The following is a 27,816-nucleotide window of genomic DNA, read 5'->3' as shown; positions in this document are numbered from 1 at the left end:
ACGGCGAGCCACACCGCCTCGTCTCAGCCTCAGTTTACTGAAACAGATATTTGATCTTTCCTTGCCCCATCACAGCTGAAGGGCGGACAGGCAGGCCACACGGGAGTGTTGAGATGCAGTAACGAGAGGCAACGCAGGGCGCGGCCAGCTGCCCACCACCCCAAGGATGGTCCACGATTGTTTGTTCCAGGCACGGGCTGGAGCCCCTTACCCTATGGGCATGGGGCCATGGTGAGCTGCACTTCCCCGGGGTGCTTTCGCTTGAAGGGGGCAGTAAAGTATCTGCAGAAAACTCTAGGAAGGTGAATAGGCTGTAGGCAGGTTGGTCTGAGGACACAGGCAGACACGGTGCTTTGGGTAAATCAGGTAGCTTTTATTAGACCGACTAAATAGTTGGAAAAATGGCTTCTTTGCTACTCATTCCATGCAGGAAGAGCACAGATTACCTGCAAATGCTTTCTCAGCCCAACACAGGGTATTTGTACCCAAAAGCCTGCCCAGAAGAATATTTGCAATTATTCGAGTTGGTCTAATAAAAGATACCAGATGTACCCAAAAACCTTGTCTGTCTTTAGTAAGGTGAAACTTTTGAATCAAAAGGTAGGGTTGACAGCAGGATGGTGACAAATCGACAGAGGCAACATGTAAAAACCCACACGTTACGACCATGTGTAAAATACTCAGTGGCAAGAGTCTCTTCAGAGACAAGCATCGGGAACGAGAGACTCGTTCCGCGTCCTGCACAGACCATGGGAAGAGTGCAGTTCAGGAGCGCTAGAGGGTGCTGCTGCTCTACAAGGCGATTTAATCGTTTTGCACTGGCAGTGCAAGAGCATGATGAGATTTCTTTCCCTGGCTCTGCTAAGACAAGAAGCAGAACTATTAAAATGGCAAGGGCCGGGCAGAGCTGCGCACCTGCTGTGCATCCAGCCTGTAGTGAAGGAATCTGCATGCATTTTGTGAATACCTACATCCGAGGCAGTGGTCAGATGCACTGTTTCTCAGCCCCGGGGTGAAGTTGGTAGGTTGACAACAGCAGTGTGCCTGACTCGGAGGGGTACTGTTAAGGACTGTGCCCTGGTGCCTAACGCTGGAGCCCCTCTGCATGCTGGCAGTTCCCAAAGCACCAATCTGTGTCTGCCATGGGCATCAGGTGGGTCACGAGTTTTTTGTCTCTGCAACTTGGAGCATGGCTCAGCTGGCAAGAGCTCTGGTGCAGACCTGCCAGTGGTGCCAGGATCAGTGCAGACTCCCCCAGCCCACAGCTGGCAGCATGGCCACATCTGAGCCCCGCACACACAAGCCTTAGTTGCAGACTGCAACAGCAAGAGGGTTAAAGGTTGGGGGGCTAGGGCGGGCAGTAACTGGTAAGGACGAGCCACAGGGAAGGTGCAGAATAGGAAGCGATCGGCAGCACGAGAGTTCCCTTTGTGTTCTGCTCCCTCCACAGCACAGCCTAGAGCTCGCGGGGCACCCAGCCATGCTTACTGCTCTTCCAAGTCATCCGCACGTGCTCTGCCCAGCAGCGCACAAGCAGCCCGAGGCTCTTCTTGCTGCCAGCTGGCAGCCGTTTGGTGAGTGACAGGTAAACTGGTGCTCAGCAGCTGAGGGGTTACTGGCCGTCTTGGAGTACACAATCTTAAGAGGCTACAGATGTGAAGTCCAGCCAAGATTTTGTGGAACTGCGTTACTCAGTGCATCCGCCATGTGCTCACAGGATCCAGTTACCACATGCAACCAGAGTTCAGCACGGTTTGTTCTCAGCCGCAGCCGAACTCAGCCCCTGCACACAGGAAGGCAGGGCCCAGCTCCCAAGAAGTGTTTCAGCTTTACTCCCTTAGTAGTAGCTCTTGCTCTTCCCCAAGAGTCACTGTGAGTGGAGGAGGTGGCAAAACAAGTCTCAAAAACACTTCAGAGCCAGCAAGGCCCAGTTCCCACTTAAACTGCTGAGGACTGGAACTAGTCACCACACAGAGAAGGATTACAGGGGTGGGAGAAGGGGCAGGACAGCCACAGAGGCGTTTCATCCTGGCGTGGGTAGCATCCCCCATGGCTCAGCCTCCTTTAATCACACATGCGCACACACACACCCCCAGGAGTTCTCAATGCAGCAGCCAACACTTAGCAACAAACTGAACACCTGCTTGTGGCAGGAAATCCTCTTTCTCTTCTCAGGAAGGTCTGGGATACAGGGGACAGAACCAGCGTGTCCAGCACAAGGATATCAAGCAAAGGACAGTAGTCCTGCAACCAAGCCTCAGGGAGGAGAGGAATATGCAGGTTTTCTGCAGCTAAGACAGTGCCAGTCAGAATGGGGTGGCACGACGGACTGCAGCTCACTGGGTTTGAGACTTCAACAAATGGCCATCTTGGTTTCTGCTCTCTGGCTCCCTGCAATGCACAGGTCCTGCTGCTGGGAAGTGGCATGGCCAGGGAAGAAGAGTTTAAGATGCAACAAATCGATGCAGCCTGTATAAAAGCAGAAAATGTTCTGGGTTCTCAAGAAGTGAGGGGGCTCCTCTGGCCACGAGTTTGAGAAATAGTCTGATCCTGGTCAGAGTGAAGACCAGGCTGCGCAGGACTGGCAGAGCCCGGGGAGAAAGTATGGTTGGGCCAAAGGTGTCTAGACCCCGCAGACATGGCAAAAGGAGGCTGCATTTGATGCACCGGCTTAAACAAAGGCTTCCTCATTTGGAGTTCCGTTAATTTTAAGGAAGAGCTTGGCATCATCACTCCTCTGCTGCCTCTCTCTCTCTAGCCTGCGTTTATAGCAGATCAGATAGAGAGGCAGGCAGAATCCCAGCATGCTCACTCCGAGCAAACCAACGTTCACCTGCAGAAACAGAGACAAGCAGCATTAGGGAAGGCAGGACGAAGATACTCACCCACTCGTGAAAGCCAAGGCCTGGCCTGTCTAACTCAGCCTCCTGTTCCGTCTGCAATGATTTCCTGGCCATTTTAGTTACATGGCAGTGTCCAGAGCACTCTGCTAGCCAATGCTGCAAAGCAAGTCGGTATGTGCAGACCACGTCTGAGAGTCTCCTGCTGGATGCAGTGGGCAGGGCAGTGGCCTGGGCAGTCTACAGACCCACTTTCCTGGGTCATCACTCAGTAACACTACCATCTTAATTCCTCAGATGCTCATGAGAGGGGCAGCAGCAGAGCTGAGGCTGGGGCATTTCTACGCCAAGAGTGCCAGCCTACAGCCCAGCGATACTCTCTCAGGATACACGTAGGACTTGCAGAAATGGCTTGAGTGCTGGCTGCGTACTGTAAAGCTAAGCCTCTTCCTGCTCAGTTTGACTGTGTTTGCTCTGTCTTCAATCCCAAGCCTCCAGCACAGCCTTGCGGGCCTGCTGATACAGCCTACCACTGCTGTGAAGACAGAGCCCTGAGCCAGGACAAGTTCACTACAGGACACCATCCCTGGGCCCTATCCTAGCCACCCAGCCTTCACAGCAGCATTAGTACAACCAGGCAGCCCGGCGCTCTCTAGGAATACTGGAGCATCAGTCCCACTCGTCCTCTCCACCGCGCAAGTCATCTCACTGCGAACGCTGCGCACTCTGGCATGAGAGAGCAGTGCTGCAGCTCGGGCTATTTACATCCACTGTGGGGCTAAGGGCGTTTGACCAAGTAAACAATGGACTTCTAAGAACAGCTCATCTCTTTGATGCACTGGAGGGAAGCAAAGCCAAGGAGACCGGTGCAAGAGCACCCAGAAGCCCTGACCTCTTTGAACGAGGCAGAATAGCTGCATGCAGAGGGGACGAGACGCTGTTCATGGAGCAAAGCCCCAGTTTACACGTTCTTCTCATCCCAGAATCAGCCTGTGGCCCCAGGACCAGGTTTTCCACAGCTTGCGGCTGATGCGACGCCCATGGCAGTGCTCTGTACCAGATTCACAGTCCTGGCCATGCAAACGGGCTTCTCCGCATGCCTGCTTCCCGCGCAGTCTATCCAGCACTTCCCCACGGTCCTGCTCACACAGGCTGGTCATTGGCTACTGGGCTCCTGTCAAAACTTGGCCTAGATTTAACCCCTCTTCCGACTGCACCTTTCCCTGATGCTACAGGAATGCCACCCAGGCCTCTAGTGCACAGGCTGGGCATGAGGAAGGAATCCTTAAAATAATCTCAGAAGCAACAGCAAGCACGGGTTGCTTTCTTCCAGGTACCAGCCCCTGTCTGATGCAAGACCCCAGTCAGACCAGATGTGGCACATCTTACCCAAGTACAGCTCCTCTAGCCAGTCACCTCCAGGACTGTCCACGTGTGGGATCCCCTTCACCTCAGTTAATTCCATTAAAAAGGAGTCACCACCACCAACCCCAGGCAGCTAGCTGGAGGGCTACACCTATCCCTCCCTTCCTTACCCAAAGAGGGTCTCCTTTCAAAGGTCCTGTCATGGCCAGAAACAGAGGCTGCTGCAGAAGAGCAAAGAGGGCACTGACCAACGACTGCAGTCCCGTCAGGCTGCCAAACTGGGTGGACGGATACCTGTCAAAACAGAAAGCATCAGTGTTGCCCATGTGTCACCCTGACTCCTCCATGCTAATTGGGACATCGCTCTGGGCCCCTGCCCCAGCTCATCATCCATGCAGCACTTGGCACCGGGCATCGCTTTCTCCGGGGAACGTGAAGGCAGAGTTCAGGACAGCTGCACTCCCAATCTAAATGTCGCTCTTTGTTCACATGGTCGTCTTCCTGAACACGCAGAAGGAGCGTGTGCAGGGATGAACGCCCCACTTCGCACATTCTCAGCCCAAGTTCTCAGATTCAGGTGTGCTTCTTGCCTGGACCATCGACTGCTCCAGTCTTTAATAAACCAAGACCTGTTTGAAGCACCTGCACACAGGTGCTGGAGCCCAGCTCAGCTGCCTTGTACAACACCATGGGGAACAGTGCTCAGGCCCCAAAGAAAACAAACCAACCACGCAAGCGGTAGAAGCAACTTGGTCTAGGCTAGAGAACCGAGAACAGGAATGACCTTCAGAAAACAGCCTCCATCTGAGCAGCCCCACGTGTCTGGTGGGGCCAACGCTTGGGGCTGGGCCATCTCTGCCATTCCCACAGCACTTGCTCTGAAGTCACAGAAAGCCTGTGTGTGTCAACATACGCCAGCCGCACTTCCTCCTTGGGGACAAGTCTGTTCCCATATCAAATTAAACCATCTTGATTGGAAAGCGCCGAGTAGCAGATATTATTAATGGAAAACAAGTCTCAGGACCAGATTAATAAGGCCTTTGTCTGCACATCATTGTGCAGCATTTAAATTAGCCCCTTAGCATTCACCTGCCCTGTTCCTAACTCCTTCCCCATCTGCAGGAGAGAGAAGTTACCGATTCTTCTGGATCTCAGTTTAAGAACTCATGGCCCAGGAAACGCATCTGCCCATCACAAGCAAATCCAGCGTTTTGGAAGACAACATGGAAGTTGTTCCAAGAAAACTTTTATACTGTAGATGCAGAAAAAATTATGCAGCTGAGAAAAATGTGCAGGTTTCGTGAACTCTATCTTGAGCGATGCTCTGACAAGCTGATAAATATCTAGAAATTTTAGCCACATTCAAAAAGGAGACTGGCAACATGCCGCACAAGTCAGGGTGCCCTGACCAGTATTTTTCCAGGACAGACTTGCAACTACATATGCTGCATCAAGTCAAAAAGAAGTTTCCAGCTTTTTATGCTACATGCTAGAGACCCTGCCTCCCACCTGAGTGCCGCACCATATGCAGCTGTGCTCGCTTCAGCCCAGAAATGATGTAAATAGGGCCAACATCACGTAAGTGAGGAAGACCAACGTCTGGTACCCAGCGGTCCTGCTGCTGTCGCATCCCACAGGAGCCCCGCAACTGATGGGCCGACTTTGTCGTCCCTTCCGACAGGAATCCCTCCCCGTGGCACATCCACTCCCACCCAGGCAGCTTGGGGAATCCCACCTGCAGGGCAGCCACACGGATGTGAGCATGGACAGACTTACACAGCTGCATAGAGGCCTCCCACTGCCGAGTGGATGAACCCCCTCACAATCGTGTGCAAAATGAAGGAGAGGATCTGAAAGAGAAGCAGAAAAAAAGGCCGTGCTGAGCGCCAGTCCGGCACAAGGGTGGGCTCAGGTGGCTGCTTGCACCAGCAGACACGAACCTTCCTGGGGCAGGGGAGGGCGAGAAGCACAGCTTACGCAGAGACACAGGCCACTCTATGAAGGCAGCACTTTACTGTGGGGTAAGCACCACATACCAGCTCCGCCAAGGTGAAAACGCAAGGGGAACCAGAGACCCTGCACTCTTTTCTCCCATGACGCCAATCACCATGTGCCCAAAAAATCGGCAGCATCCCCCCGTGCCATGGAGGGGAGAATGCTCAAATTTGGAAGCATGAGTTTTAAAAGTGCCTTATGCAGAGGAGCATGGGAATGCCAACTACATAGGCAGCGTCGACTCAGTCCCAGGGGCTTCCTTTGGGTTTGGATAATGCTTAAAAAAATTAACACGTGCAAAACTCTCCAGTCAGAGCAGGGGTCCTGGGTCGGCACTGCTCCCAGCTCTACACCAGCATTAGAGAACAGCCTGCACACCCCCTCTCGGCACTGTGCCCCACTGCAACTCTTCTTCTGCTCCCGAGAGCCTGCCCGACCCCCAGCTGGCCCCTGCAGAGCAAACGTGCGGAGCATCAGGGGTTTGTGTGGCTGAGCCCCGGCACCAGGATTGGAGACTTTTTTTTTTTTTTTCCCCCCTGTTTTTTTGCACCCGTCCTGGAAGCACTGCAATACCAGGTCAATGCATGGAGTGGATGGAGCACGCTCCAGTTCCACCACCCAATACCAAAAAGAATCTGCTCAACATAGACCTCCTATAGAGGACATATCAGAGACAATTACCCTGGGAAAACCACCTGATTGATCATGGTGTCTCCCCTGCCAGGTAAGTGTGTGTCTGTGCAACGGGCTCTCCCGGGTCAGTGGTGTGGAGAACAGAGACAGGAAGACCTGCCTACTCGTGGCTTTGCCCCGCTTCCTCACTCGGTGCCCCAGTTCAGCTGGCCCCCTCCCCTCCCTCGCATGCACTTTGCTGACAACACCTCATTCCTCCCCTGGCCGAGGTGGTGCTAGAAGCCAAATGTTTCAAGTGCATCATCCCGCCCCCCACCAGTGCCACTGGGTGGGAGCAGGCACCGCTGAACGCACACATGGCTGGAACAGGCACCACGGGGACTCCTGCTGCTCTGTGTTGCAGCTCTCCACAGTCCCTGGTTACCCGGAGCTCAAGCCTAGAGGGGCCAGGCAGCACCAGAGAATGGGGGAGGAGAGTGTCACTATGCCTCGCGCTTGTGAAGCAAGGCCTGAAAACGGGTGGATTCTGAAACAGTTTTGACACCTGCCCAAGTCGACAGACAGCCCAAGCAGCAGCTTCAGGAGGTGCGAGCAGCACTGTTCTTGCCACTGCACGGAGTCCAACCACCTGCTCCAGCAGCCCCTTCCAGGACCAGCCCAGCATGACCCTGTCCAGGGACCCCTGTGGCCCCCAGCCTTTCCCCACTGCTGGCTGGGGCCAACTGAACAGCGAGCCTCAAGATACGCGTCATGTCCCAGGCTCCGGCTTCCAGGCTCAGGCCAGGACAAGGCTCTTGGGCTCGGTTTCTAACAGAAGTTTCTAGCTCTGCTTCTCATGGAGAACAACAGGGCAAGTCGCTATTTCCCCCAGTGCCTGGCATGGGCAAAAGGCGGCTGCACCATGCATCTGCTGGGGGAGGGGGCGGCCAGGCTGCAGAGAGGCAGGTTCCCCCTCCCACCTAGCAGACCCCACTTGTCCGAGGAGACGATGCTGGGTTAGGAGGGGGGAAGGAGGGATGTAGAGAAGCACCGCGCAGGAGACAGCTGTTTGTGGACGTCCACCCATGCTAGGGAGAAGCAGACCCCAGTGCAGCCCCAAGGCTGTGGGGCCTTGCTTTGCTCTGGATGAACAAGCAACTTGGTCAGAGCTTTCACGCTCCAGTGCCCCATTGCCCTCAAATACCCACCTGCAGCGCCAGGTTCGGGATGAGACAGGTAACCCCAAATCCGACCAGCAGCAGGTTAGTGAAGGCAAAGGCTCTAGTGGCATTGGAGATCTTCTGGATCTGGCGGTCGCCTCTTTTTTTTTTCTTGCCGCCTCTGAAGGGAGAGCAAGGAATGCATCACACTGGCCCCTGCTGCAGTGACTGGCTCTCTTGGGGAGGAGCCCAAGTGATAGCAGGCTACACAAGCAACCCAAAACCTCTTGCCCAGCCTAGACTTCTACTTGAGCCTAGAAGTGGCACCTTTGATTGTAAGGGACTAGCCCAGTCAATCTTGCTGAACAAGAGGTTCAATAAGGACAAGTGCAAAGTCCTGCACTTAGGACAAACAATCCCATGCACCAGTGCAGTGCAGGCTGGGGGCGACTGGCTTGGCAGCAGATCTGCAGAACAGGACCTGGGGGAACTGGGGACAGGAAGCTAGATATGAGCCAGCAGTGTGCCCTTGTTGCCAAGAAGGCCAACGGCATCCTGGGCTGCATCGGTAGGAGCGTTGTCAGCAGAGCAAGGAAAGTGATTCTTCCCCTCTATTCAGCACTGGGGAGGCCACATCTGGAGTCCTGTGTCCAGTTGTGGGCCCCCACTACAGAAAGGATGTGGACACATTGGAGAGAGTCCAGCAGAGGGCAACGAAAATGGTTCAGGGGCTGGGGGACGTAACTTGCAAGGAAAGATGAGAGGAACTGGGCTGATTTAGTTTGGAGAAGGGAAGACTGCAGCGGGATTTGAAAGCAGCCTTCAATTCCCTGCAGGGGGGCTGCAAAGAGGACGGAGCTGGGCTGTTCTCAGTGGGGGCAGATGACAAGACAAGGAGCCATGGGCTCAAACTGCAGCAAGGGAAGTTGAGCTTAGATATTAGGAATGCACTCTCACTAGGAGGGTAGTAAAGCACTGGAACAAGTTACCCGGAGCAGTGGTGGAGTCTCCATCCTTGGAGGTTTTGAAGACCCGGCTAGACAAAGCTCTGGCCGGGATGATGCAGTTGGGGCTGGTCCTGCTTGGAGCAGGGTTTGGACTGGATGGGACCCCCTGAGGTCCCTTCCACCCTCATTGTCAACGGTTCTAAGGTCCGCGCGGGCTCACTCAGTGCAAGTTGGAAAGGGTCAACATTAACTGAGCTCAGCTCCACAGCCTCGCGACTGAACCTGCCATCTGCGCTACGTACAGCTTTGCATCAGTCTCCTCGTTCCCTTCAGGGCTATCGTCACACTCCTTCAGCTTCCAGTCCATGATGTATCCGATCACGGGGGCTGTCATCAAGCAGAGCAGCTGCAAAACCCCGAAGATGGAGGTGTAGAGACTCACTGCAGAGGAAAAGAGTATGTCAGTGCCAAAGGGGCCCAGAGCAGGGCCAGCCGTCAGCCGGTCACTTCCTCCCTGGTGAGGCTGCTCAGTGACCTGGTCAAGGCAAGGCAAGGACGGAGGCCCCTTCCGACTTCAGTCCTAGCATACAGCAGGACTGGGGCAAATGCGTGACTCAAGTCTGCACCAGCCATGGTGCTGCTCCAGCACCGAGCATCAGGCCAGCAGGCACCAGGCCCCGGAGGGATGGCACCTAGTGCGGGGGAGGATCCCTCAGGGCCTCCTCTCAGGCGAGTCACAACAACAGCAATCAGCAGGGCCTGGCAGCTCCTGCTCTGCTCAGTCACCCACGCTGGTGTCAGCAACACAGTTAAGGAGGGGAGGGCACTGAACCAGCAAAGGGTCAATCGGTGCTCCTGACAGGGACCCATGCCCTTAGCACTGCTACCACAGCCTTCCCCCACCCTGAGACAGGTAGCTTCACACATGTATTGCGCAGCCACTCTGCAGCAGTCAGTCGGGCTGCAGAGACAACGGGAACGTTAGACATGCAAGACTCCCGGCTTACCAGTGGCCATCACTGTACCAGGAAGGCAAGACAGCAGAGCAGCAAGAAAGCAAGTAAGAGAAAGCAGAGGTTAGCAGCGGGAACGCCAAGACAGACCAAGGCAGGCTGCATGCAGCCCACAGAGCTGCCACCAGCTCCACGTCCCCCACCCCCCCACCATGGTGGAGCTCCCTGCTGCCTGTGGGAGAGCTGGGCAGTGCCGGGGTGGAAATGCTGCCGCCCCAAAAACTGGCGTGTCAGACTTCTTCTCAACGCATTTTCCACTTCCCCTCTCATCTCACATGATGTGGGTTTGTGCCTGAGCGCAAGTGGGGGGAGTGAATCAGAGTCCAAGCAATGCAAGTCTGGAATGAGAATGTGCCTCTGAAACTGCTCGTCTCAGCACTGAGCCCACACGCTTGCACCACCGCAAGCAGAACAGGACTGAGAAGGACCTGGTCCCGTCCTTCCTCATCTCTCCCGTGCGTCTGTAATGCAGCAGGAAACAAGCCCATAGCACCCCTAATCCTCGCTGCCCATGGAGTTTGGATCAAGAGTGAAGATAAACTGAGGAGGGGGCAAGACCTTGTTCTCCACAGCAAACGCAGGGCCACGCAGGCAGACAGACTGGCCCCTGGCTTGAAAATATGCCCTCTCCCATCTCATGACCTCCTCCCTCCTCCTCTACAGGGAGGCTCCCAGTAGGCAGAGCAATGCTTCGGGGTGGGGTGGGGTGGCAGAGGTCTTTGGAGGTGCACACAAACAGGAGGTGCACACACACACATACCTGCACGCTTCCAGTGTTGCCTCCTTTAGCTGCAAGCTCCCTAGGGCAGGGAACATGCACATCGGTACCTGTTTGGCACCCCGTGCCAAGGGACCTGATCCTGGCTGGTGCCCAAGATGCTGCCGTGGCCTGGGTCTTGTAGGCAGACAACCCAGAGAGTAAACAAGCAGCAGACTTTGTTTGGCAATGCCATTTATGGGATCACCTACCCAGTTGCAAAAGATGTCAGACAAGATTTTTGGCACCTCTCTCCCAGCTACCCAAATAATAGGGTTTGCCAGAAGAAGCCTGCTTCTTCCACAGGACTGGAAGGCGAGGCACAGGCAAACACCCTGGGGGGGTGGGGAGGGAGGCAGCATGGAGAGTGGACAGCAGGATTAGGCAGTCCTTTAATATGTAAAGACCTCCTGGAAGCACTTATCTTTTAAAGGTAAGCAGTGTCAATCCTCAGCTTTGTCCCACCAGGGCCAGGCCTGGATCCCAGTAGTACACACACCTACCCAGCCCTCTGGGAACCAGGCACCACAGCCCAAAGACTGCTCTCCTGTTCCAGCTTCCCTCTGCCACCCCCTTCGCCTGCTCTAGTCCCAAAGAAACCTTTATGTTCCCCGTGCCCCCGACAACATGGCGAGAGCCACACAGCCCTCTCCTTACCCAGCTCAGTGCTGGGGAGAGTGGTGCCAGGGAGCAGCCCCAGAACGGAGCAGCCCATCAAAGGGTTCAGAGCAAGGGCAAAGGCACGACCCTTCCCTCCGCCCGTTCAAAGCAGATTTCTGCCGGTCTGCATGCAGACAAAAGCAACGCAGCCCAGAGCGCCAAGACTTGAGACCATTCTTCTGCTTCCCCGATACCATGGAAACTAAGGCAGAGCCTAGTACAGCAAGCCCCAGCTGCACGGGGGGAAAATCTAGAAATAGATGCCAGCCTGTTTGAGCCCGAGCTCATCACTCCAGCCATCGCGGGTGCTGGTCCGAGTCATAGCAAGAGAACAAGAACGGTCCCCAACACTAACCGCAGCAGAGAACAAAACCAGAACAAGCCCAGAGCCAAATGGCGGCAAGGTGGAGGACAGCAGAAGGGTAAGATAGTGGTGAGGAGAGGACCAGACCCCAGCTGGGCAAGGCTCCCACCCTGGGGCTCGTCCTGTTTACTGCTTCAGACTGGCCTCTTGACCCGGGAGATAAAGGGCCGAGCGTGGGGCTGTCAAGCACTTGACAAGAGGAACAAAGTGATCCCTGGAGTGCCGGGGCAGGCGCCCCGCCTCCTCCAGCGCCTGCTCTTGTTTTCCAGAGAGGCTTCTTGATTTATCAGCCTCACGCAATCCAGATTTAACAAGTCTGAACTGGATCTCACTACTCAGAAATGGGCTTTGCCTTGTTTTGCAATTCAGGGTATTTTCAAGCAGCAAACTAATGTACTCTTTCCTGTTTGCTTTGTTCACTGAATCAGGAGCTATAAATACAGGCAGAGGCTGCCACTCAGCCTCCTAGACGCACAGCAACAGCGCAAGACTGCCATGACATCATTTCCCCTCCGTGCTTTCAGCCGAGTTACTGCAAAGTCCGGCCCTTGACCCCCAGCAGCTGAAGTCAGCTGCTCTCCCTTCTGCGCTCGAGATAAAGAACACGGATAACGCGGGAACAGGTTTCCCCATGGAAGAGTATTGCATTAGCATGGCCCTCCCTGACCTGCCAAACTCAGTCACCCCTGTCTGGGGACACAATGTGGGACAGCATTAACAGAAGCCTCATTATAATTAGCTTGACATTCAAGTGTTCACCTTGCTGCCCCTCTGCTTTTGGCAGGTCTCGGCCACCCACCAGACCATGACAGCAGCTGCTGGTGGCCGTCAGCGACCGCCTGACCAGCCAGCCTGAGCAAGGCCAGGAACAGGCTGGCGCCTGCAGACTAACAAGCAGCCCGAGAAGCGGAGGAGCCAGCCCTGCCTGCGCTCCCAGGGAAGCAGCAACAAGTCTCCGTGGTAGCCTACCTTGCTCCTGGTCTCCATCCACGAGGAACTCCAGGATGTTGTTCATGGCGCCCATGTAGAAGATGAGTCGCAGCTGAGTGACGCACATGGTGATGAGGCTGAGCAGCAGGATAGGGCTGAAGACGCTGTGCATGAATGACGGGGAGGCTGCAGGAGACAGGGCCAGGGCCAGGGCCGTGAGTCTGTGCTGGGGCAGGCTCCCGACTGCCCTCCCCCTCGCACCAGGATGCCCTCACAACCGTCTGCTGCTACCCCATACCCAGCACAACAGCCCATGGGGCCAGAGCCAGCAGCTAACCAGTGCATTTCGGCCTCTTGAATCTCAGCAGAGGGGAAGAAAACAAGCGCCTGTCAGCGCTGAGCAGGCCCCACTCCGGTTACCGGAGAAGCCCGGGTGAATCCAGGGCATCAACAACAAGGCAGGAGGGAACCTGAGTCACTGGCCTTGACCCAGTTCCCGGGGAGTCTGCCCAGCTGCTCGCAGCTGCGGCAGCCTGCTTCAGCAAAACCTGTTCCTACGCCAGGTCTTTCTGGCCTGCGGGCTCCCACGCAGAGCCAACCACTGAGCACCTGCGTGTGCCCAAGGTCACTCGACCTACACTTACTGGACACTTGTGGGGGCACACAGGCAGGTACGTCCCCCTGCAGAGGGGCATCACACGCCATGCACATGCATAGCTCCTGTTCCAGGGCCCAAGGGACACGCAAGCCATACACTGATCCTGGGGTGGCCCCTGCCCGGTGAGGAGTGTCCCATATGTAGACCTGGGGGACGGTACCTGCATTATCTGGCTGACACTTCACTTCCAGGTCCACTGTCGACAGGCAGAGCTTGTTACCATCTTGCAAGGCTGCCAGCTCTTTGGGGCTCTTCATGGAGCTCCCCACGCTGAGCCGACGCCCCACCGTAGTCACCTGCTTGTAGAACTGTTTTCCTGTGATTTTGTGGTCAAATCCCAGCCAGCTGAACTTGATCTTCACCCTGTTTGGCGACAGGAAGGAGGGAGAGCGCTGCAACATGGGGCTGAGGTTTGCAGGCACACTTAAGGCACCGCAGTCATGGGAGGCTTCCCAGAGAGCACTCGGTGGATTTGTAAGGAGAGGCAGAGACCTAAGGAACCCCAAGCACCTGGTCCGGGACACACCACACCCTCTGCCACCGCCAGATCAGCAGCGATGCTCAGCAGGAACCACAGAACCGGGGCTTTGCCTGGCAGGGACCTTCCTCAAGAAGCCCTGGACTCCAGGAGAGGCCTTGCCTTGACCAGCCAGTCACACTCCCCGGGACAGACCCCTCACAGATACCACCCTCGCTTCTCAGATGGGAAGTCAGCCAGCAGTTCCTGTCCTCTGGAGTGGCTGGTGCTGGCACTCGCTAGAGGGGATAAAGACCTGCATGGGTCTCTGGCTGGGTCCAGTCTAGCAATGACTACAAGCACAGGATGGTGGCACTTACGTGTAGTCCATGTCTTCTGGCCCTGGGAAGGGCTCCAGGGGCCAGTTGAAGAAGCAGTTGAAGAACACCAGCCCAGCACAGCATGCCCAAACTGTCAGGATAAGGATGAAGGAGAAGCCGAAGTCGTATATAACCTAGAGAAACAAGAAGATCGTCATCAGAAGACAGAACGACTGGATCCTTTCATGCTCTGAAAGAGAATCTGAAGGGAACGGCTGGGGCGGGGGACTTCAGGACAGGGTTGCACGGTGACGAAGGACATACCCAGGAGGAGGGTGGAGGGATTTGACAATGCAGCCTGTGACCCCAGCTACGCTTTGCATGAGTTTGCGCACACATCTTCCCCCTCAGCTACAGCAGGAGCAGCCCCTGCTGCAACCAATGCCCGGCAGGGTCAGCAGCAAGGCAGCCTTCCAAGAGCGGCCTGCTAAAATTTTCCGGCAGGGCTGGAGAGCATCACTGGATCCCACCACAGCCTGGGACTGCAGGAGTCCCTGTCCCCATCACCGCCGTGGGAGCCTTGCACTGTAGCGCCCACATGCACACGTGAGCAGGAAGCCAGGGGCTCTCCACAAGGCTCTGGCCTGCCCGGCTGGAGCCCAGGCTGCAGCTGTGCTACACTCCCAGCAGCTGCCGGATTACTGCTGGTCTGTTTTTGTGACTCAGGGGACAAGGGTGGGCAGGAGGGAATTCCTTGTCACACGAGAGGAGGGGGAATAACTGTGAACACAGCGATCCCACGACTTGGAGATTTTGCACTGCAGCCACCTCACAGCTTACACAGAGCACCTGGGCAAGCTTTAGGGCTCCCAGCTGAAGGCGTTGCTGGAGCCCTCGTCATCACAACATGGCTTTAGCCCACGTGGCCTCTATGCCTCAGGAGGCAGTGGGGGGCTGCCACAACCATCTCACGGTGACTCGATGGCAAAGTGCAGCCGGTCCCGTGCAACCAGGGCTAAGTGCTCCTACTGCTTTCCCACTGCAGGAGCCCAAGACGTGGCCACCTGATTGGAAGGCAGTCCACATCCTCACCTTAATCCCTGGAAACGTAACAGCAGACGAAGCGTAGGAGCCAATCATCAACGCGATGAACGTGGAGCGCAGGTCGCCAAACATGTTGGGCAGCTGCAGGGAAGAGAAAGAGCTGGCTGAAGGCCAGAGCAGGTGGGAAGCTGCGCGTGGCCCCGGCCCCCAGATTTCAGCCTCTGCATCTCGGCAGTGGCAGAAGCCGCCTGCTGCTGCAAACCACCTGGCTTTGCACCCCAGCCCCTGGGCCGCAGGGAGGCTCAGCTCAGCTCTGCTCTGCCGCGCGGCTCTCCCTCCCAGCACCCTCTACACGGGCCCCTTACCCAAGTGGTCAGAGGACCGACTGGTCATGTATTGCAGCAGAAAGGGGACCCTTGCCCACGAAAGGAGCATGCAAGTGGTCTCCCCACCGCGGTTGCCCCATAGAGCAGGCTCGGCCCTTAACTTGCCTTTGGCTGTAAGTTACCTTCCAGGTAGCAGCATGTGAGCCTTGCCACCACACCCCCGCTGGCCCCGCCCCATGGCTGTGACCACCAGCTTTCCTTTACCCCCCACCGAACACTACAGGCCCATCCTATCTGCAGCAGTCGCCCCTTTTCCAGTTCACAGATGCCTGCTGGCAGAATAGCCCGTCCCCACCCATGGGACACACCATTCCCTGCCTGGGTCCTGCTCCCAGACTTAGGGGAGGGAGACAAGCCTCACATGTCACCCAGTCCACGTGGGAAAGCAAAGGTGCCATAGAGGTGAACTCAGGACAGGCCGGATGTGCAGGGCAGAGGTGTCTGCCCAGGCCTGGCTCCCGCCCCCAGCACTTCAGGTGCAAGGGAGACCTGCCTCACTTAGCAAGTTGCACGGATGTCCGACGGCCCGCCACTGCTACCCCGGCACCCGAGGCGCAGGTCACGGGCCAGGCCGAGGCTGGCCAGCTGCCCTCCGCTCAGAGGGGCCTGCGCAGAGCGCAGCCCACAGCGGGAAGGCCCCAGCCCTCGTGTCAAGCAGAGGGACGCTGCCCGTGCCCGCTAGTCTGTGCGGGCAGGTTCTCAAGGGAGCCGTCGGGGTCGGGGCTGCAGGAGTCACTGAAACCAGCGCCTGCAGGAGCCTGTGCAGGGCAAAACGCTGCCTCCACATGCAGCTGTGAGCCAGCTCGGGTCTAATGGCCGTGCCTGCAGCAGACCCCGCAGCTCCTATGGCAAAGACCGAGTGCCGCACCCCCTTCACCCGCTGCCTGGCGCTCTCACAAGCAAGTCAGACTAATGGAGAGATGACCAGCATTGCCTCAAGACGGCATGCCAGGCACGGTGGGGCTGGGAACTGGGGCAGCACGTTTCTGCTCTGCAGCGTTGTGGTACACGCGCCTCCGGCAGGAGCGCCCACTTTGCCTGGCTCGGCTTAATCACTGCTGCCTCTCTGCAGAGCCGAGCTCCACATGCGGCACAGCCTCCAGGTCCTCAAATAACCCCGGAGCAGAGGCAGAAGCAGAAGCAAAAGCAGCAGCGATGACGTGTGGAGACCGGCAAGTCTTCTGGGGAATCCCGAGGGAGCCGGGCAGCAGCCAGGCAAACCCAAACCCGATATCTGCACCCAGGCTGGCGGCCAAGATGCCTCGCACGGCAGCAGACGGGGGTCTGACCAGGCAGAGCTGCCCCCTTTGCATGCAGCAACCCACACACACATGCTGGCACGGCGCCTGCCCCGCCGTAACCCCCACACGCTGCTCTAAGGGGCTGGTCCTTATCACCAGGCAGAGTTCAGCTGTTTACCCAGCTTCAGAAACAGCCGGATCCCAACTAAATCCTCCGTAACAGCCACAACAGCAGCTGCTGCAGTGGAACCGAAGCCAGGGCTCCCCACACACACAGCTGCTGCAGCTCGGCTCTCTCCGGAGGCCACAAAGGGCCCTTCACACCGCAGGGAGCCAGATCTGCAGCCAGGTGACCTTCCAGCCAGGGCTGGCGAGGTGTCTGGTGGCAGAGCTGCAGCCCTGCCCCGAGAGCGAGGGCAGGACCCCTGCCCCCTCTGCACGAGGGCCCCGTTTTGGGAAAGCCCAGATGCCCCAGCCCGTGTCAGTAGCAAGCCAGCAGCTGAAGAGCTGGGCACCCAGTGGGTGTGGTCAGAAGAGCTCCCACAGCATGGCCAGCCCTGGCCAAGCACCTGCATCCGAGGCCATTTGAAAGAAGTCTGCTCCTAGGAGGAACCGCCCCCCCCAAGGAGCCAGGAATTCACATCCAGCTTCCTCAGAGGCTCTGCTGACCCCGGGGCTGCCGGCTCATGGCATCTGGCTCTGCACGCAAACATGCGCAGGGATCATGCAAGGACCTTGGCTTTTGCAGCTGAATGGGAGGTCATTTTTTCAGGTCTTGCAGGTGGAGGAAGAGCTCAACAGAAGGCACAGAAAGCCCAAGGACACGCAGGCGCCCAACGCACCGCTCTTCCACGGGGGGCGAGACCAGGAGCTGCCGCAGCGCTCGGATCTGACCTCCCGCATCCAGCTCAGAACAGGCGGCAGAGCCTGAGCAGGTCCCCTGCAAACGTCCGACCCAGCTTCCCAAGCGCTGCTGCTGGCCAGCAACCGCCGGGGTCACCTGCGCTTCCGGGCTGACAGACTTTGTCCTGCCTCAGCCCCAGCTGCTGCCTCCGGAGATCTGGAGCGTGAGAGACTGAAGAGCCTCCAGCCCCAGAGGCACAGCCCCGCAGGGGGATCTCGGCCCTGAGAAGAGGATTCAGCTTCCCTGGTCTCTCACCTCGCAAGGGGCCTCTGCAGCCCCGAGTCATTCCTCGCTGTCTCCCCACCCTTCCAGACGCAATCCCCACTCTGCGTGGGGGCTTGCAATGGAGAAACCCCGCTGGAAGCCTGCTGAGAGCTTGGGGCTACAACACCGGGACTTCTGCAGGGAAGAGCTGGTTTTAAAACAGAGACAGACGAGCCCAGGCTACCGGGAGCACCAGGCTCCAGGAGGAAGCCCCACAAAGCTGTAGCCATAGAGAAGTTTTTCGTTCTGCGAGTGTCGCAACCCTGCCGTCTCCTGAAAGCAGCCGCCTAGCACAGACTCGCCGCAGGAACATCCTCCCGCGCAGGCGGCGGGGCCGGCCACGGGCCTCGGCTCCGCTCCCGCAGGAGCGCCAGGCTGCCGCGTTTCCCAGCGCAGCCACGCGCTGCAGAGGGGCTGCCGAGGGCACCGGCGTGCCTTCCACCTCGCTCGCCTTGAAAACACGCAGCTGCTTTTCCCTGGCTCCCCAATGCTGCCGGCTGCGACCCATGAAAGGCTCTTTGTGGCCATTTATCACACATTTATTCCCCTCCACAAAGCTGTCTGGCTTCAGCCACCAGCCCCGATCCACTTGCTCTTACAAGTCTGCGTGTACGTGAGCGAAGCGCAGGGCACTCCCGGGAACCTCTCCCATGCTGAAGCACCAAACCCCGCCCCACCCCCCAGGCGGCACCCCCAAGCCTGCTCCAGCCTTGGCCCTCCGGAGTCCCTGGGCAGCTGCCCTCTCCTTCATCGCACCCCGGGAAGGTGAGCGGCACAGAACTGCACCCACGCTGCGCCAGATCCTGCCCCTCCACCCCCAGCCTCTCATGCTGCTGCCACTGTTTCCCCTTCCCCAGCCCCGGGGCATCTGACCCCACCAGCCCCTGCTCCACACCCGCCAGGACCAGCCAGCGTAGTAGCCACGCAGCCCCCACACGGCCTGCGCTCCCCGAGCAGCCACAGGGCACCCCTGCCTCGAGCCTGAGCAAGAGCCGGCCTCCCCTCCGCGGCCATCCTGCCCAGACGCAGCAAGTTCTGACCACACAAAACCGGTCGTGGGGCGGGGGAACAGCCCGGCAGCTGGGCTGGTCGCCGCAGCTGGCAGGGAGGTCACCTTGTCTGCGCTCCAGGACCTGCGAGCGAGTGCACGGGCAGTCGGTGCCTGCCTGGCCCAGAACAGACTCCTCTGGGCACGTCGAGCTTGCTCCAGCTGGGAGCCGAGCTGCAGCACCTGGCCAGGCACTGAGCAGTGCTGGAGACCTTCACGTCTCCTTCCTGCGCGCTCGCTTCCTCCTGCCTCTGCGTCTCCCTCCCCGCTGCTTCGGGCACCTCCGAAGGGTGCAAGGTTCCCACCACGCCCGACCTGCGGGCATTGCTGGGAGGATCGCAGCTGCCTCCAGAGCATTCGCTCCCGCTTCTCTCTCCCCCGGAGCCGCAGCTGGGAGGGCCCCGCACCGGCTCTCTCCTGCCTTTGCGTGGGAGAGATTTCCTGCTCAGACCGCTGCTGAGTTCCTGGGCATGCAAGGAGCCAGCCTCGCAGGCCTGAGGACACGAGCGATGCCAGGGCCTGGTCTGGAGCGCGGGGCCCGCAGCCACGCTCCCGGGCTCCTGCTAAGACGGGCCGTTGTGCAGAGGAGCCCCGGGGGCTGCTGCTCGGGCACTGCTCCGTGTGTAGCTCCCCCCACAACCATTAGCCCTGAGGCTCTGCCCCTGGGCCCCCAGCTGCTGTTCTTGCTCGCTGCCCGTCTCGTAGATGGCTCGAGACTCAGCAACGCCTCCAGCACTTGCAGCCAGAGTCAGACAAGGTTTCCACCCTGCGCCCTTTGTGGCATTCGCAGAGGCAGCACCCATCCGTAACCAGCGTAACTGCTACCCAGGCCCTCGGCCCCTGGCAGGGGACAAAGGCAGCTCAGGGCGCAAACGCCCCCCGCTCCCCTCTGGCTTTCTTACTCTTTCCACGTCCAGGATCCCCCGTGAGCCCCTCCACATCAACCCCATCTCCTTCACATCTCCTTGCTCGTTGCTCTCTGCTCGTCCTGTCGCTGCTCTGGCCACAGGCTCCTCTCCCCCATGGCCACAGCTTTCCTCCCCGCCTCATCCTCCACTTCCCACAACTCTGTGGAGCAGGGGCCAGGGCTGAGGTTAGAGCCCATCTATGTACATGCATTATTGAAAGGCTTTGGCTCCACAGCTGTAAGGGCTGCGTGGCAGCTCCAAGCGCAGGCTGCACGCAGCCTCGCCCTGCCTTTGCCCACCGCTGCCTGCGGCTCCGTCCGTGCCCACCCCACACCCAGAGAGACCAGCTCGGCGGCAGCACAAGGACAACCTGGGCCCAGCCCCCCCGAGACATTTTCCACCACCGCTGTGGGAATCTGTTCTGTTCCCCGAGCTGCTGGGATTGCTCTCCAGCTCCAGCTGCACTGACAAGGATCAGGGTAATGAGGTGGAAAATGCTTTGAGAACGAGTCTGCTTCCATCTCCAAGCAACACGAGCCTCGAACGCAGAAGCCACCAACTGCGTCTCTGCGCCGATCAATGGGCTAAGTCAACAGCCCCACGCCGGCAGCACAGATGGAGCCGGGCGTTGGGCAACACGGCTCTTCTGCACACTGTCAGCACCGCAGAGGGACTCGCCCCTAGGCGAGGACGAAGCCTAGGGCCAAAGGCTCATGGCAGCAACCCTCCTGCAACTGCGGCAGCGGCCACATCAGCCAGCTGTGCAGCAACAGAGCTGCTCTCTAGCCGGGAGATTCGCCTTCCCCCACAGCGCCCGCCTGCCTGCAGGACCCCGTGCTCCTGCCCCAGCCAGACCCACACCTGGTGCCGCCACACGTGTGGCCAGCAGTGGCCCAGGGACAGCCGGTCAACACCAGGCCTTCTAGGTCCAGAGCCAAAGGCAACCACCTGGCCACACCCCAGTAGGAAGGAGCGTGAATCCGCTCCAGGCAGCCAGGGCTGAGGACCCCTTTGCTTGCCTGGGCCACGTCTCGGCTCACCGACCCACCGATCAGAAGGACAAGACCCCTGCCCACAGCGCCCTGCCGGGGGTGGCGGCCGGGGCAAGGCTGTCTGCACTTACGGTGAGGGAGGTGAAGGTCATGCACATCCCGCCGAAGCCGTTCAGGGCCAGCGCGATGAAGATCAGCACTGACAGCGCTACAGGGGAAGACAAGAGCACTGACTGCCCGAGCTCCCACAGCCCCAGATCCCATCCCAGGAGCAACGTGGCTTGTGCTAGCTGCACACGTGCCCCCTAGCCCGGGCTCACAGCTGGTTGGCAGGACAGGGACTCGGTCAGGTTGGGGTGCTTGCAGGCCCACAAGGCTGCTGCCTCGGGGATGCGGCAGCCCAGGCAGGTCTCTGCAGCTCCTGGTGGGTGCTATGGCCTGGCCACATGCCATGGTCTTAAAGCCCATCTGACCCCCTGCCTTCTGTGCACCTGAGCCCCCGAGGTCACGCCAGCCCAGCCAGGCACTTACACTGCGGGTTGCTGGCTCCATATGCAATCAGCAGACAGGACACGGCAAAGCAGGCGCTGAAAGAGAAACAACACCAACAGTCACATGCCAGACCCCCCGCATCACAGACGAACGATGCTGCCCTGGCTTCCTCTGGGCTCGCCCAAGACTAGCAGAAGCTGGGGAAGAGGGAAGAGAGGTTGCTTTGGAGATGCTCAGAGCAATGGGTGGAGGCTGTGCCCCTGGCAGTGTCCTTTAGGGTAATTCCCATCCCTCACCCGAGGTGACTGGAAGGTGCAGCCCTTCCCCTCCGACCTGGGCACAGCCCTGGCCCCTTTCCCGTCCTACGGCTGCCAGGCAGCTGCTGGCCACCTCCTGAACAGCACTGCCCAGCTACTGGCCTGGCTCCAGGTATGACTCAAGAAGTGAGGACCTTTGCCCGAGACCTGTTTACCCCAACGGAAACACGGTCACCCCCTCCCCTGCCCCGGGTCTTATCGCAGTTGCTGTCAGCACAAGCACCACTGGCCCAGGATGAATGGGGGTGCATGCACTCCCTCCCTTTGCCCTTGGAAGCACAGGGGAAGTCAGGCAAGCAGGAGACACCTGCCCCTGGCACGAGCCCCCTGGCCCTTGCCAGATGTGCCAGACATCAGGCCAGCCCGCCCTTGGTATGTCTCCTGGGATACGGCACCTTTGGCAGCACCAGGCTGGTCCGTCAACTTGGGGCGGCCTTGGGGCTACTGGGATTGCCCTGCTCTCCCCAAGGCCTTCATTGCCAGGAAGCAGAGACAACAGAGATGCTGGGAGCACAGACCGGAGGCCTGGTCCCTTCCCTCTGCAGCACAGCACAGCGTGCACACTTACCTGCTGAATGAGGCCACCCCACCCTAGCACCACCCTCACACCACTGGCAGGGCCAGGGAGGCTTCCAGCCCCATCCTGCAGCAGCTGGCAGCGGTGCCCCAGACCAACAGGTGCAGTCCGAGAGCCAGGTACAAGCTGTAGCGCTGCACCAGCAGCCAGGTCCTGGGACACTCACCTGCCAAGCAGACGCAGCTTGCGAGGGCCATACTTGTCCATGACGATCCCCAGGGGCAGCGTGATGGCACTCAGCAAGAAGGACCCCACAGTAAAGGCCAGGTTCAGCATTTCATCCTGCTCCGTGCAGCTCAGCCACCCATTCATCCGGAGCACGTGCTCCTGCTTCGTGCTGTTGTCGGGTGCCAAGCTGTTGGTGGCATTCTCTAGACGGGACAAAATGAAGCAGGGTCAGAAGGCACGGGGGGAAAGGCAGCGCCGAGATGGGCACCGTGCAGGGGTGAGCAGGGCAGCCCACAGGACCCTGTCACACGACTGCAGGTAGACTGCGATTGCCTCACATGCCCCGGCTGAAAAGAAGTGAACAAAGAGCACTGGCCCAGAACAAGCAGACACCCGCTGTGCAGGAATAAACACAGGCTAGGAAGCGGAGCAGGGTTTTTGACCTCGCCTAAGCAGTGGGGTCCTGGAACAGCCTCCCCAAAGGGGCAGCGGGAGAAGAGCAGAGGAAGCACTGCTTTTAGGGTGGAGCTTGTCCGGGTTACAAAAGGGATGGTGCTGACAGCAGGGGCCTGCCCAGGGCATCCCTGCCGGCCCCACGTGCCAGTTGGTCCAGACCCGGGGGCTGCTACACAAGGGCCGGCACAAAAACAAGCGGCAATGTGAGCTATCGGCCATTCGGCAACCGCTGCCTTGGCCACCATGCAGACCAGCCCCGGTCACCTGAAGGGACCTCCCTTCCTGCCGGCCACTTTTGCACAACTCCCTGCCCTGCGGCAGGGGCCACGGAGCAGCAGCCAATCTCAATGGACGGCCGAAAAGCCAAATTCCCAGCTCGTCCCCATGACAGCTGTCCCCAGCCTGCCTGAGCCAGCCTCCCGCTCGCTATCTGCCGTCCTCGCTCTAAACCTGGCAGCTGCCTCCTGCTGCCGACACCGCTGCTTACGCTGCAGACAACCGACCCAGCCACACTGCCCAAACTGTCCGTCCCATCTCCTTCTGTTTCTGCCTTGGGATAAAGGACACCGGGGCAAACTCCCATGGGACACGCCACCGGTGTTCACCTCGGTCAGCCCAGCGACTGCAGAGTCAGGGCAGCTGGCAAGAGTCCACAGCCAGCCTATTTCCCCCTTCCCAGCAGCAGACGTTTCACTGCCTCTTGTCAGGCTTTTGGGCTCTGGCACAGCCCAGAAAGCTTCGAAGCTCTCAAGCAGAAAGAAGAGCGTTGTGCAGTTCCCATTATCCACGAGCTGCTGACGCACGCCTTTTCCCAGGCTTTACTTTGGATTCACGTAAGCTTGCCTGGCCTGACGAGGGACCTGGTCTTTCTGCTGCCGGAGCAAACCAGCTCTTTCAAAGGCAGAGCTCAGAACGGAAACAGCCCCGGTTTGCACCAGACTGCTAACCAGCGAGCCCGGCAGCAGGAGCACGCCCAGGCTCCACGCGGGATGAGAAGAGTGCCCACGGCCGAACATGCTCCCAGCAGCGTCTGACCGGTGCCAAGAGGAGATGGAACCACCATGCAAGCAATGGCCAAGACGGTCACCTGCCTTTGGGGCACATCGCGCTAATGGCTGGACAAGTCATTGCCCATCCCTCTCATCTAGCCCTTCTCTGCAGTCCTGCTGCCCAGCCCCTCGCCAGGCAGGCAGGGTGAGAGCACCACCCCCTCCAGTTACAGCTGTGCATCTTGGCTTACCGCTGCGGGGCCGGGCTGGACCGATCCGCGCATAAACGTGGAGTCTGCTCCCGCTCCAGCTGCCTGGGAAAGGTCAGCGATGCCGAGGTCCGTGCACCTGCCTAGTGGCTTTCCAGTGGCCACGTGCCTGCAGGATGCCCCGCGTTGGAGAACCCACACCAGTGTCATCTGGGTTTCCTCTGTTAACACCTCTCCTAATAGGTCCTGATCGCCTTGGCAAGCAGCCAGCAGGTTGACTCTGTTGTCCCCTCCAGTACCTGGCCTGGCCTTTTCCCCGTCCCCTCCACTGCCTCCCCCCATATAGTCACATCCAGGCATTTGTTCCTGCAGCCCAAGAGGATCCCCACACTGGGCTGGATGACAGAGGTCATTCCCTACCCCACCTTCACTGGACCACGTCCCTTTCACAAGGGGGTTTCAGCTCCAGCCCCAGGGCTTCTGTCCCCTGCCACCCCAGTCCACCGTCCCTTGTAGAAGTCATTTGTAGATGTGAGTGAACCCTTGCAAGTCCCTCGTGGCAAGCCAAGGATCAAGGGGCCACTTCAGCAGGAGCGTCAGCACTTGGGGGCTATCCACAGAGACGCAGTCTCAGGAAACAGATGTGGGAGAAAGGCTGGACTCGGCCAAACAAGGCAACATTAGACAAAACAGCAGCAAATCCCCGTGTCAGCACTCCAGAGAGAGCCACAGGGCTGGGCTGGGCTGGGCTGGGGGGATAAGGAGGCTCAGCAACAGCAGCCTTGTCCTTCTGGCCGCGCACATGAAGCAGAGGGGCAGCTCCCCTCAGGAAGGGGCTGAAAGATGAGCAGGTCACAGGCCAGGCCTGAATTGCCCTTTAGCATGAGCGTGCAGGTTACATGGGCTGGACAAGCAGAGAGAGCAGCGCGAGGGGCAGAAGCCAAGCGGGGGAGGCCACGTGGGGCTCAGCCTCGGGAACGAAACTGGTGCAGGGAGACGGCCCCCCACCGCGGGGCTGACAGGGCACTCGGCAGAGCCCTGGGCATGGAGCCACAGTGGCCCTGCAAGTCATCTGCTCGCAGGTGATTCCCAACCCCGAGGAGCCGCCCAAGTGCGGCGCTGGGCAGACAAAACACCACGCCAGAGAAAGCAGAGCTTGCCCTGAGGCACCAGGGAGGATCCGGCAGCAGGTGGCGGAGGCGGCTGGGCCAGGGCCCTGCCCCTCGCTGCTAGGCTGCGGCACCGTATGTGGGGCACGCATATGTGGGGCACGCAAGTGCAGCCGGGAGCACCGGCTGGTGACGAGGCCGGCGCGCGGCTGAGTCACTCGCAGCAGGTGGCACCAGCGTGGTCACCGGACAGCAGCCGGGAGAACCAGCCCAGCCACCCGCCCACGCGGAGCCCGGTCACAGCACACGGGAAAGCTCCTGGCCACCCACCCGAGCCCGCCGCAGGTTGGCTCTGCTCATGTCAAGGCCCGGGCTGGACCTCCTGCTGGCAGCGCACCCAGGCTGCATCCTCCCAGCTGAGGACTCAGCCGGGCCCCACAGCCACGGCCTGTAGTTTGGCACTGAATGAGCCAACCGGCCACAGCTGGCCTTTTCCTCCCACTTCCTCCCACTCCGGGTCTGTAGGGCTCCTGGGCAGTCCTGCAGCCTGGCGGCTACCTAGCTCCTTGCTGCCCCACTGCAGCATACCAACCGGGCTGTCTGGCTCGCTGCCCGTTCCTCTCTGCTCCTCACAAGCACCATGCCAAGTTCAAGGACTTTATGACCTGCCTTGCAGAGGCCTTGACCTTGAGCCTGCCAGCCGTGGCAGCAGCATGGAGGCAGCAGGAGATCCCTGCCTCCCCCCGTCGGGTTCCAGTGCCCCAGAAGTGGCTGATAAGGGCTGCGTGCCCAGATAACACGTGCAAAATCAGCACTTGCTCGGAGCAGAAGATGCTGGTTCAACAGGTCGAAGGGCGACCGATACTACAATTAAAGGTGGGAGCAAAGGGCAGCACTCAGACTCCTACACATGGCACTTCCCAGAGCACGGGCTGGAGAGGCGCCCAGCCAGGACATCGGGTCCTTGGCACAGGCCCTGCTGCAGCGCTCACGTCACCCACCACCGGCCCCCCCGACGCTCCAGGTCCCTCGGGCACCCAGCATTGCCCTCGCTGGCAGCACAGCTGGGCAGAGCCCAGGCTGCACCCACCCCTTCTGGACGACAGCCCAGATGTTGAAACCTCCAGCAAGAAGGCAGTGGCAGGGGCAAGGTCTGAAGGTACCATCGCAAGGAACACACTTTTGCTGATGAAGGGGAAAGCCCAGCCAGTAACCCTGAGCTCATTAGGAAACATTCATTTGTGATCGGCATGAACTAGTGGCAAACGCTGAAAGGTCACAGCCTAGGTTTATGGCTCCCACAATCTCCATTCCTCCCTGGCTGCTCGCTGTGCTGGGAAGGGCGATGTGCTCCCGTCTTCACGGAGGTCCGCCTGTACCACAGTCCCCAGGTCAACGGACAGGTGCCCGAGGTGGCTCTTACGAGTCCCCCCATGCTGTGGCAGTGCTAGGGAAACTACAGAGGAGGCAGAAAGTGGCCAGAAGCTTGGCTGTGTTGTGGAGACCCCCACCCACCTTCAGTGTTCAGTTGCCCCCAGGACATAGCTGAGCAGGTGCAAATAAAGAGTGGGGCTTGAGGAAGCAGCAGGACTGGCCCAGGCCACATGAAGGGGCAGCCTCAAAAAGCAGAGGGAACGTGCAGCATCACCTGCCCGGCTCCTCCGGCTCTCGCCACCCAGGCACCCTTTATGCTGAGCAGGACTCAAGTTGCCCTGCCCTGAGCAGAAGAGGAGAGCTTGAGTCAAAGACTGACTCAGCGTCCAAAGTGCATCCCCTACGCAGGCGAAGCGCTCGTCCAGGAGCTCCGGCCCCCCGCGCAAGAGCCTCACCTGGCCAGCGGCTTCTGCTGAGCTCTCAAAACCTCGTCTGGGTGCACGAGGGCCCAGGCCGGAGCCACCCCCACCCCAGCTCTGGCGCAAGGAGGAGCCGACAGGTCCCTTCCACCTGGCTCTGCTGAGGCTCAGCTGACGGCAAGCAGGCCAAGCAGCGCTGGCCGTGCCAGCTGTCAGGCTTCCCGGTGGTCCCCTCAAATAATTAACTCGGCCCTTCCGCGAGGCTTGGAAAGAGTTTCACGGGCCCCATCCGAGTGCTGCACAAATAGCACTTTAGCCCCCTGCAGTGGGCGGCGCCGGGAAGCCTGGGGGCCGTGGCTACGTCGCGGCCCGAGGCCCGGGAGAGGGGCCACAAGCGCCAGAGCGATGGCGGGCCTGGCGCAGCGCCTTCAGGCCGCCGCTGCGGGGGTGATGGCGGGGCCCCGATTCCGGCCCAGGCCGGGCCGTCCTTACCTGGCTCGTGACACAGGTAGGAGTAAAACCCCTCGGACTTGAGCATGATGAGCAGCGAGCCCCAGCCCAGCAGCACGGCGGAGAAGAGCAGGTTCTCCAGCACGGCCGTGCAGGCCATCCACCAGCGGCGCCGGTGCGCCGCGGCCAGCGTGGGGGCCATGGCGGGCGGGCGGGCGGCGCTCGTCTCGTCTCGGGCCGGCCGGGCCTGTGGGCGCGGAGACGCACCGCCGGGCTCGCGGCGCGCGGCCGCAGCCGGTGCTTTTATCCGGCCCTGCCAGAAAACAGCGGCGGGCGCGGATTGGCTGCGGCGGGGCTAGAAACAGGCTCCCGCCAATCCGCGCCGCTCCCG

General features: G+C 59.4%; 1 protein-coding gene and 1 pseudogene across 1 annotated transcript; both read right to left on the bottom strand.

The window, feature by feature from the left end:
- Window positions 1–18: 18 nt before the first annotated feature.
- SLC43A2 (solute carrier family 43 member 2) lies at window positions 19–27,769 on the bottom strand. The gene is made up of 13 exons (XM_090026671.1): window positions 27,468–27,769; window positions 22,418–22,622; window positions 21,397–21,452; window positions 20,997–21,073; window positions 15,171–15,263; window positions 14,139–14,272; window positions 13,462–13,664; window positions 12,683–12,829; window positions 9,222–9,360; window positions 8,021–8,153; window positions 5,982–6,055; window positions 4,376–4,499; window positions 19–2,833 (listed from the first exon to the last, which is right to left on the bottom strand). The coding sequence occupies exons 1-13, from the start codon at window positions 27,625–27,627 to the stop codon at window positions 2,672–2,674; spliced, it is 1,707 nt and encodes a 568-aa protein (XP_089882797.1). The 5' UTR covers window positions 27,628–27,769; the 3' UTR covers window positions 19–2,671.
- LOC149854386 (U2 spliceosomal RNA) lies at window positions 6,740–6,912 on the bottom strand (annotated as a pseudogene).
- Window positions 27,770–27,816: the final 47 nt, after the last annotated feature.

The sequence above is a fragment of the Crocodylus siamensis genome, chromosome 13 (assembly GCF_052110815.1).
Source record: "Crocodylus siamensis isolate JL-2025a chromosome 13, ASM5211081v1, whole genome shotgun sequence".
NCBI classification, from domain to species: domain Eukaryota; kingdom Metazoa; phylum Chordata; order Crocodylia; family Crocodylidae; genus Crocodylus; species Crocodylus siamensis.
The sequence above is the reverse complement of the archived record's forward strand: the minus strand, read 5'-3'. Positions and strand labels throughout refer to the sequence as shown.

What these genes read in the sequence shown, in the direction of transcription:
- SLC43A2 (XM_090026671.1), bottom strand. Translation starts at nt 27,627, where the DNA reads ATGGCCCCCACGCTGGCCGCGGCGCACCGGCGCCGCTGGTGGATGGCC. An exon ending in AAGCTGCGTCTGCTTGGCAG is followed by an intron (nt 21,453 to 22,417) that starts GTGAGTGTCCCA and finishes TTTCTCTTTCAG; the next exon opens with CGCCTGCTTTGCCGTGTCCT. An exon ending in GAGGAGACTGATGCAAAGCT is followed by an intron (nt 8,154 to 9,221) that starts GTACGTAGCGCA and finishes CTCTCCCTTCAG; the next exon opens with AGGCGGCAAGAAAAAAAAAA.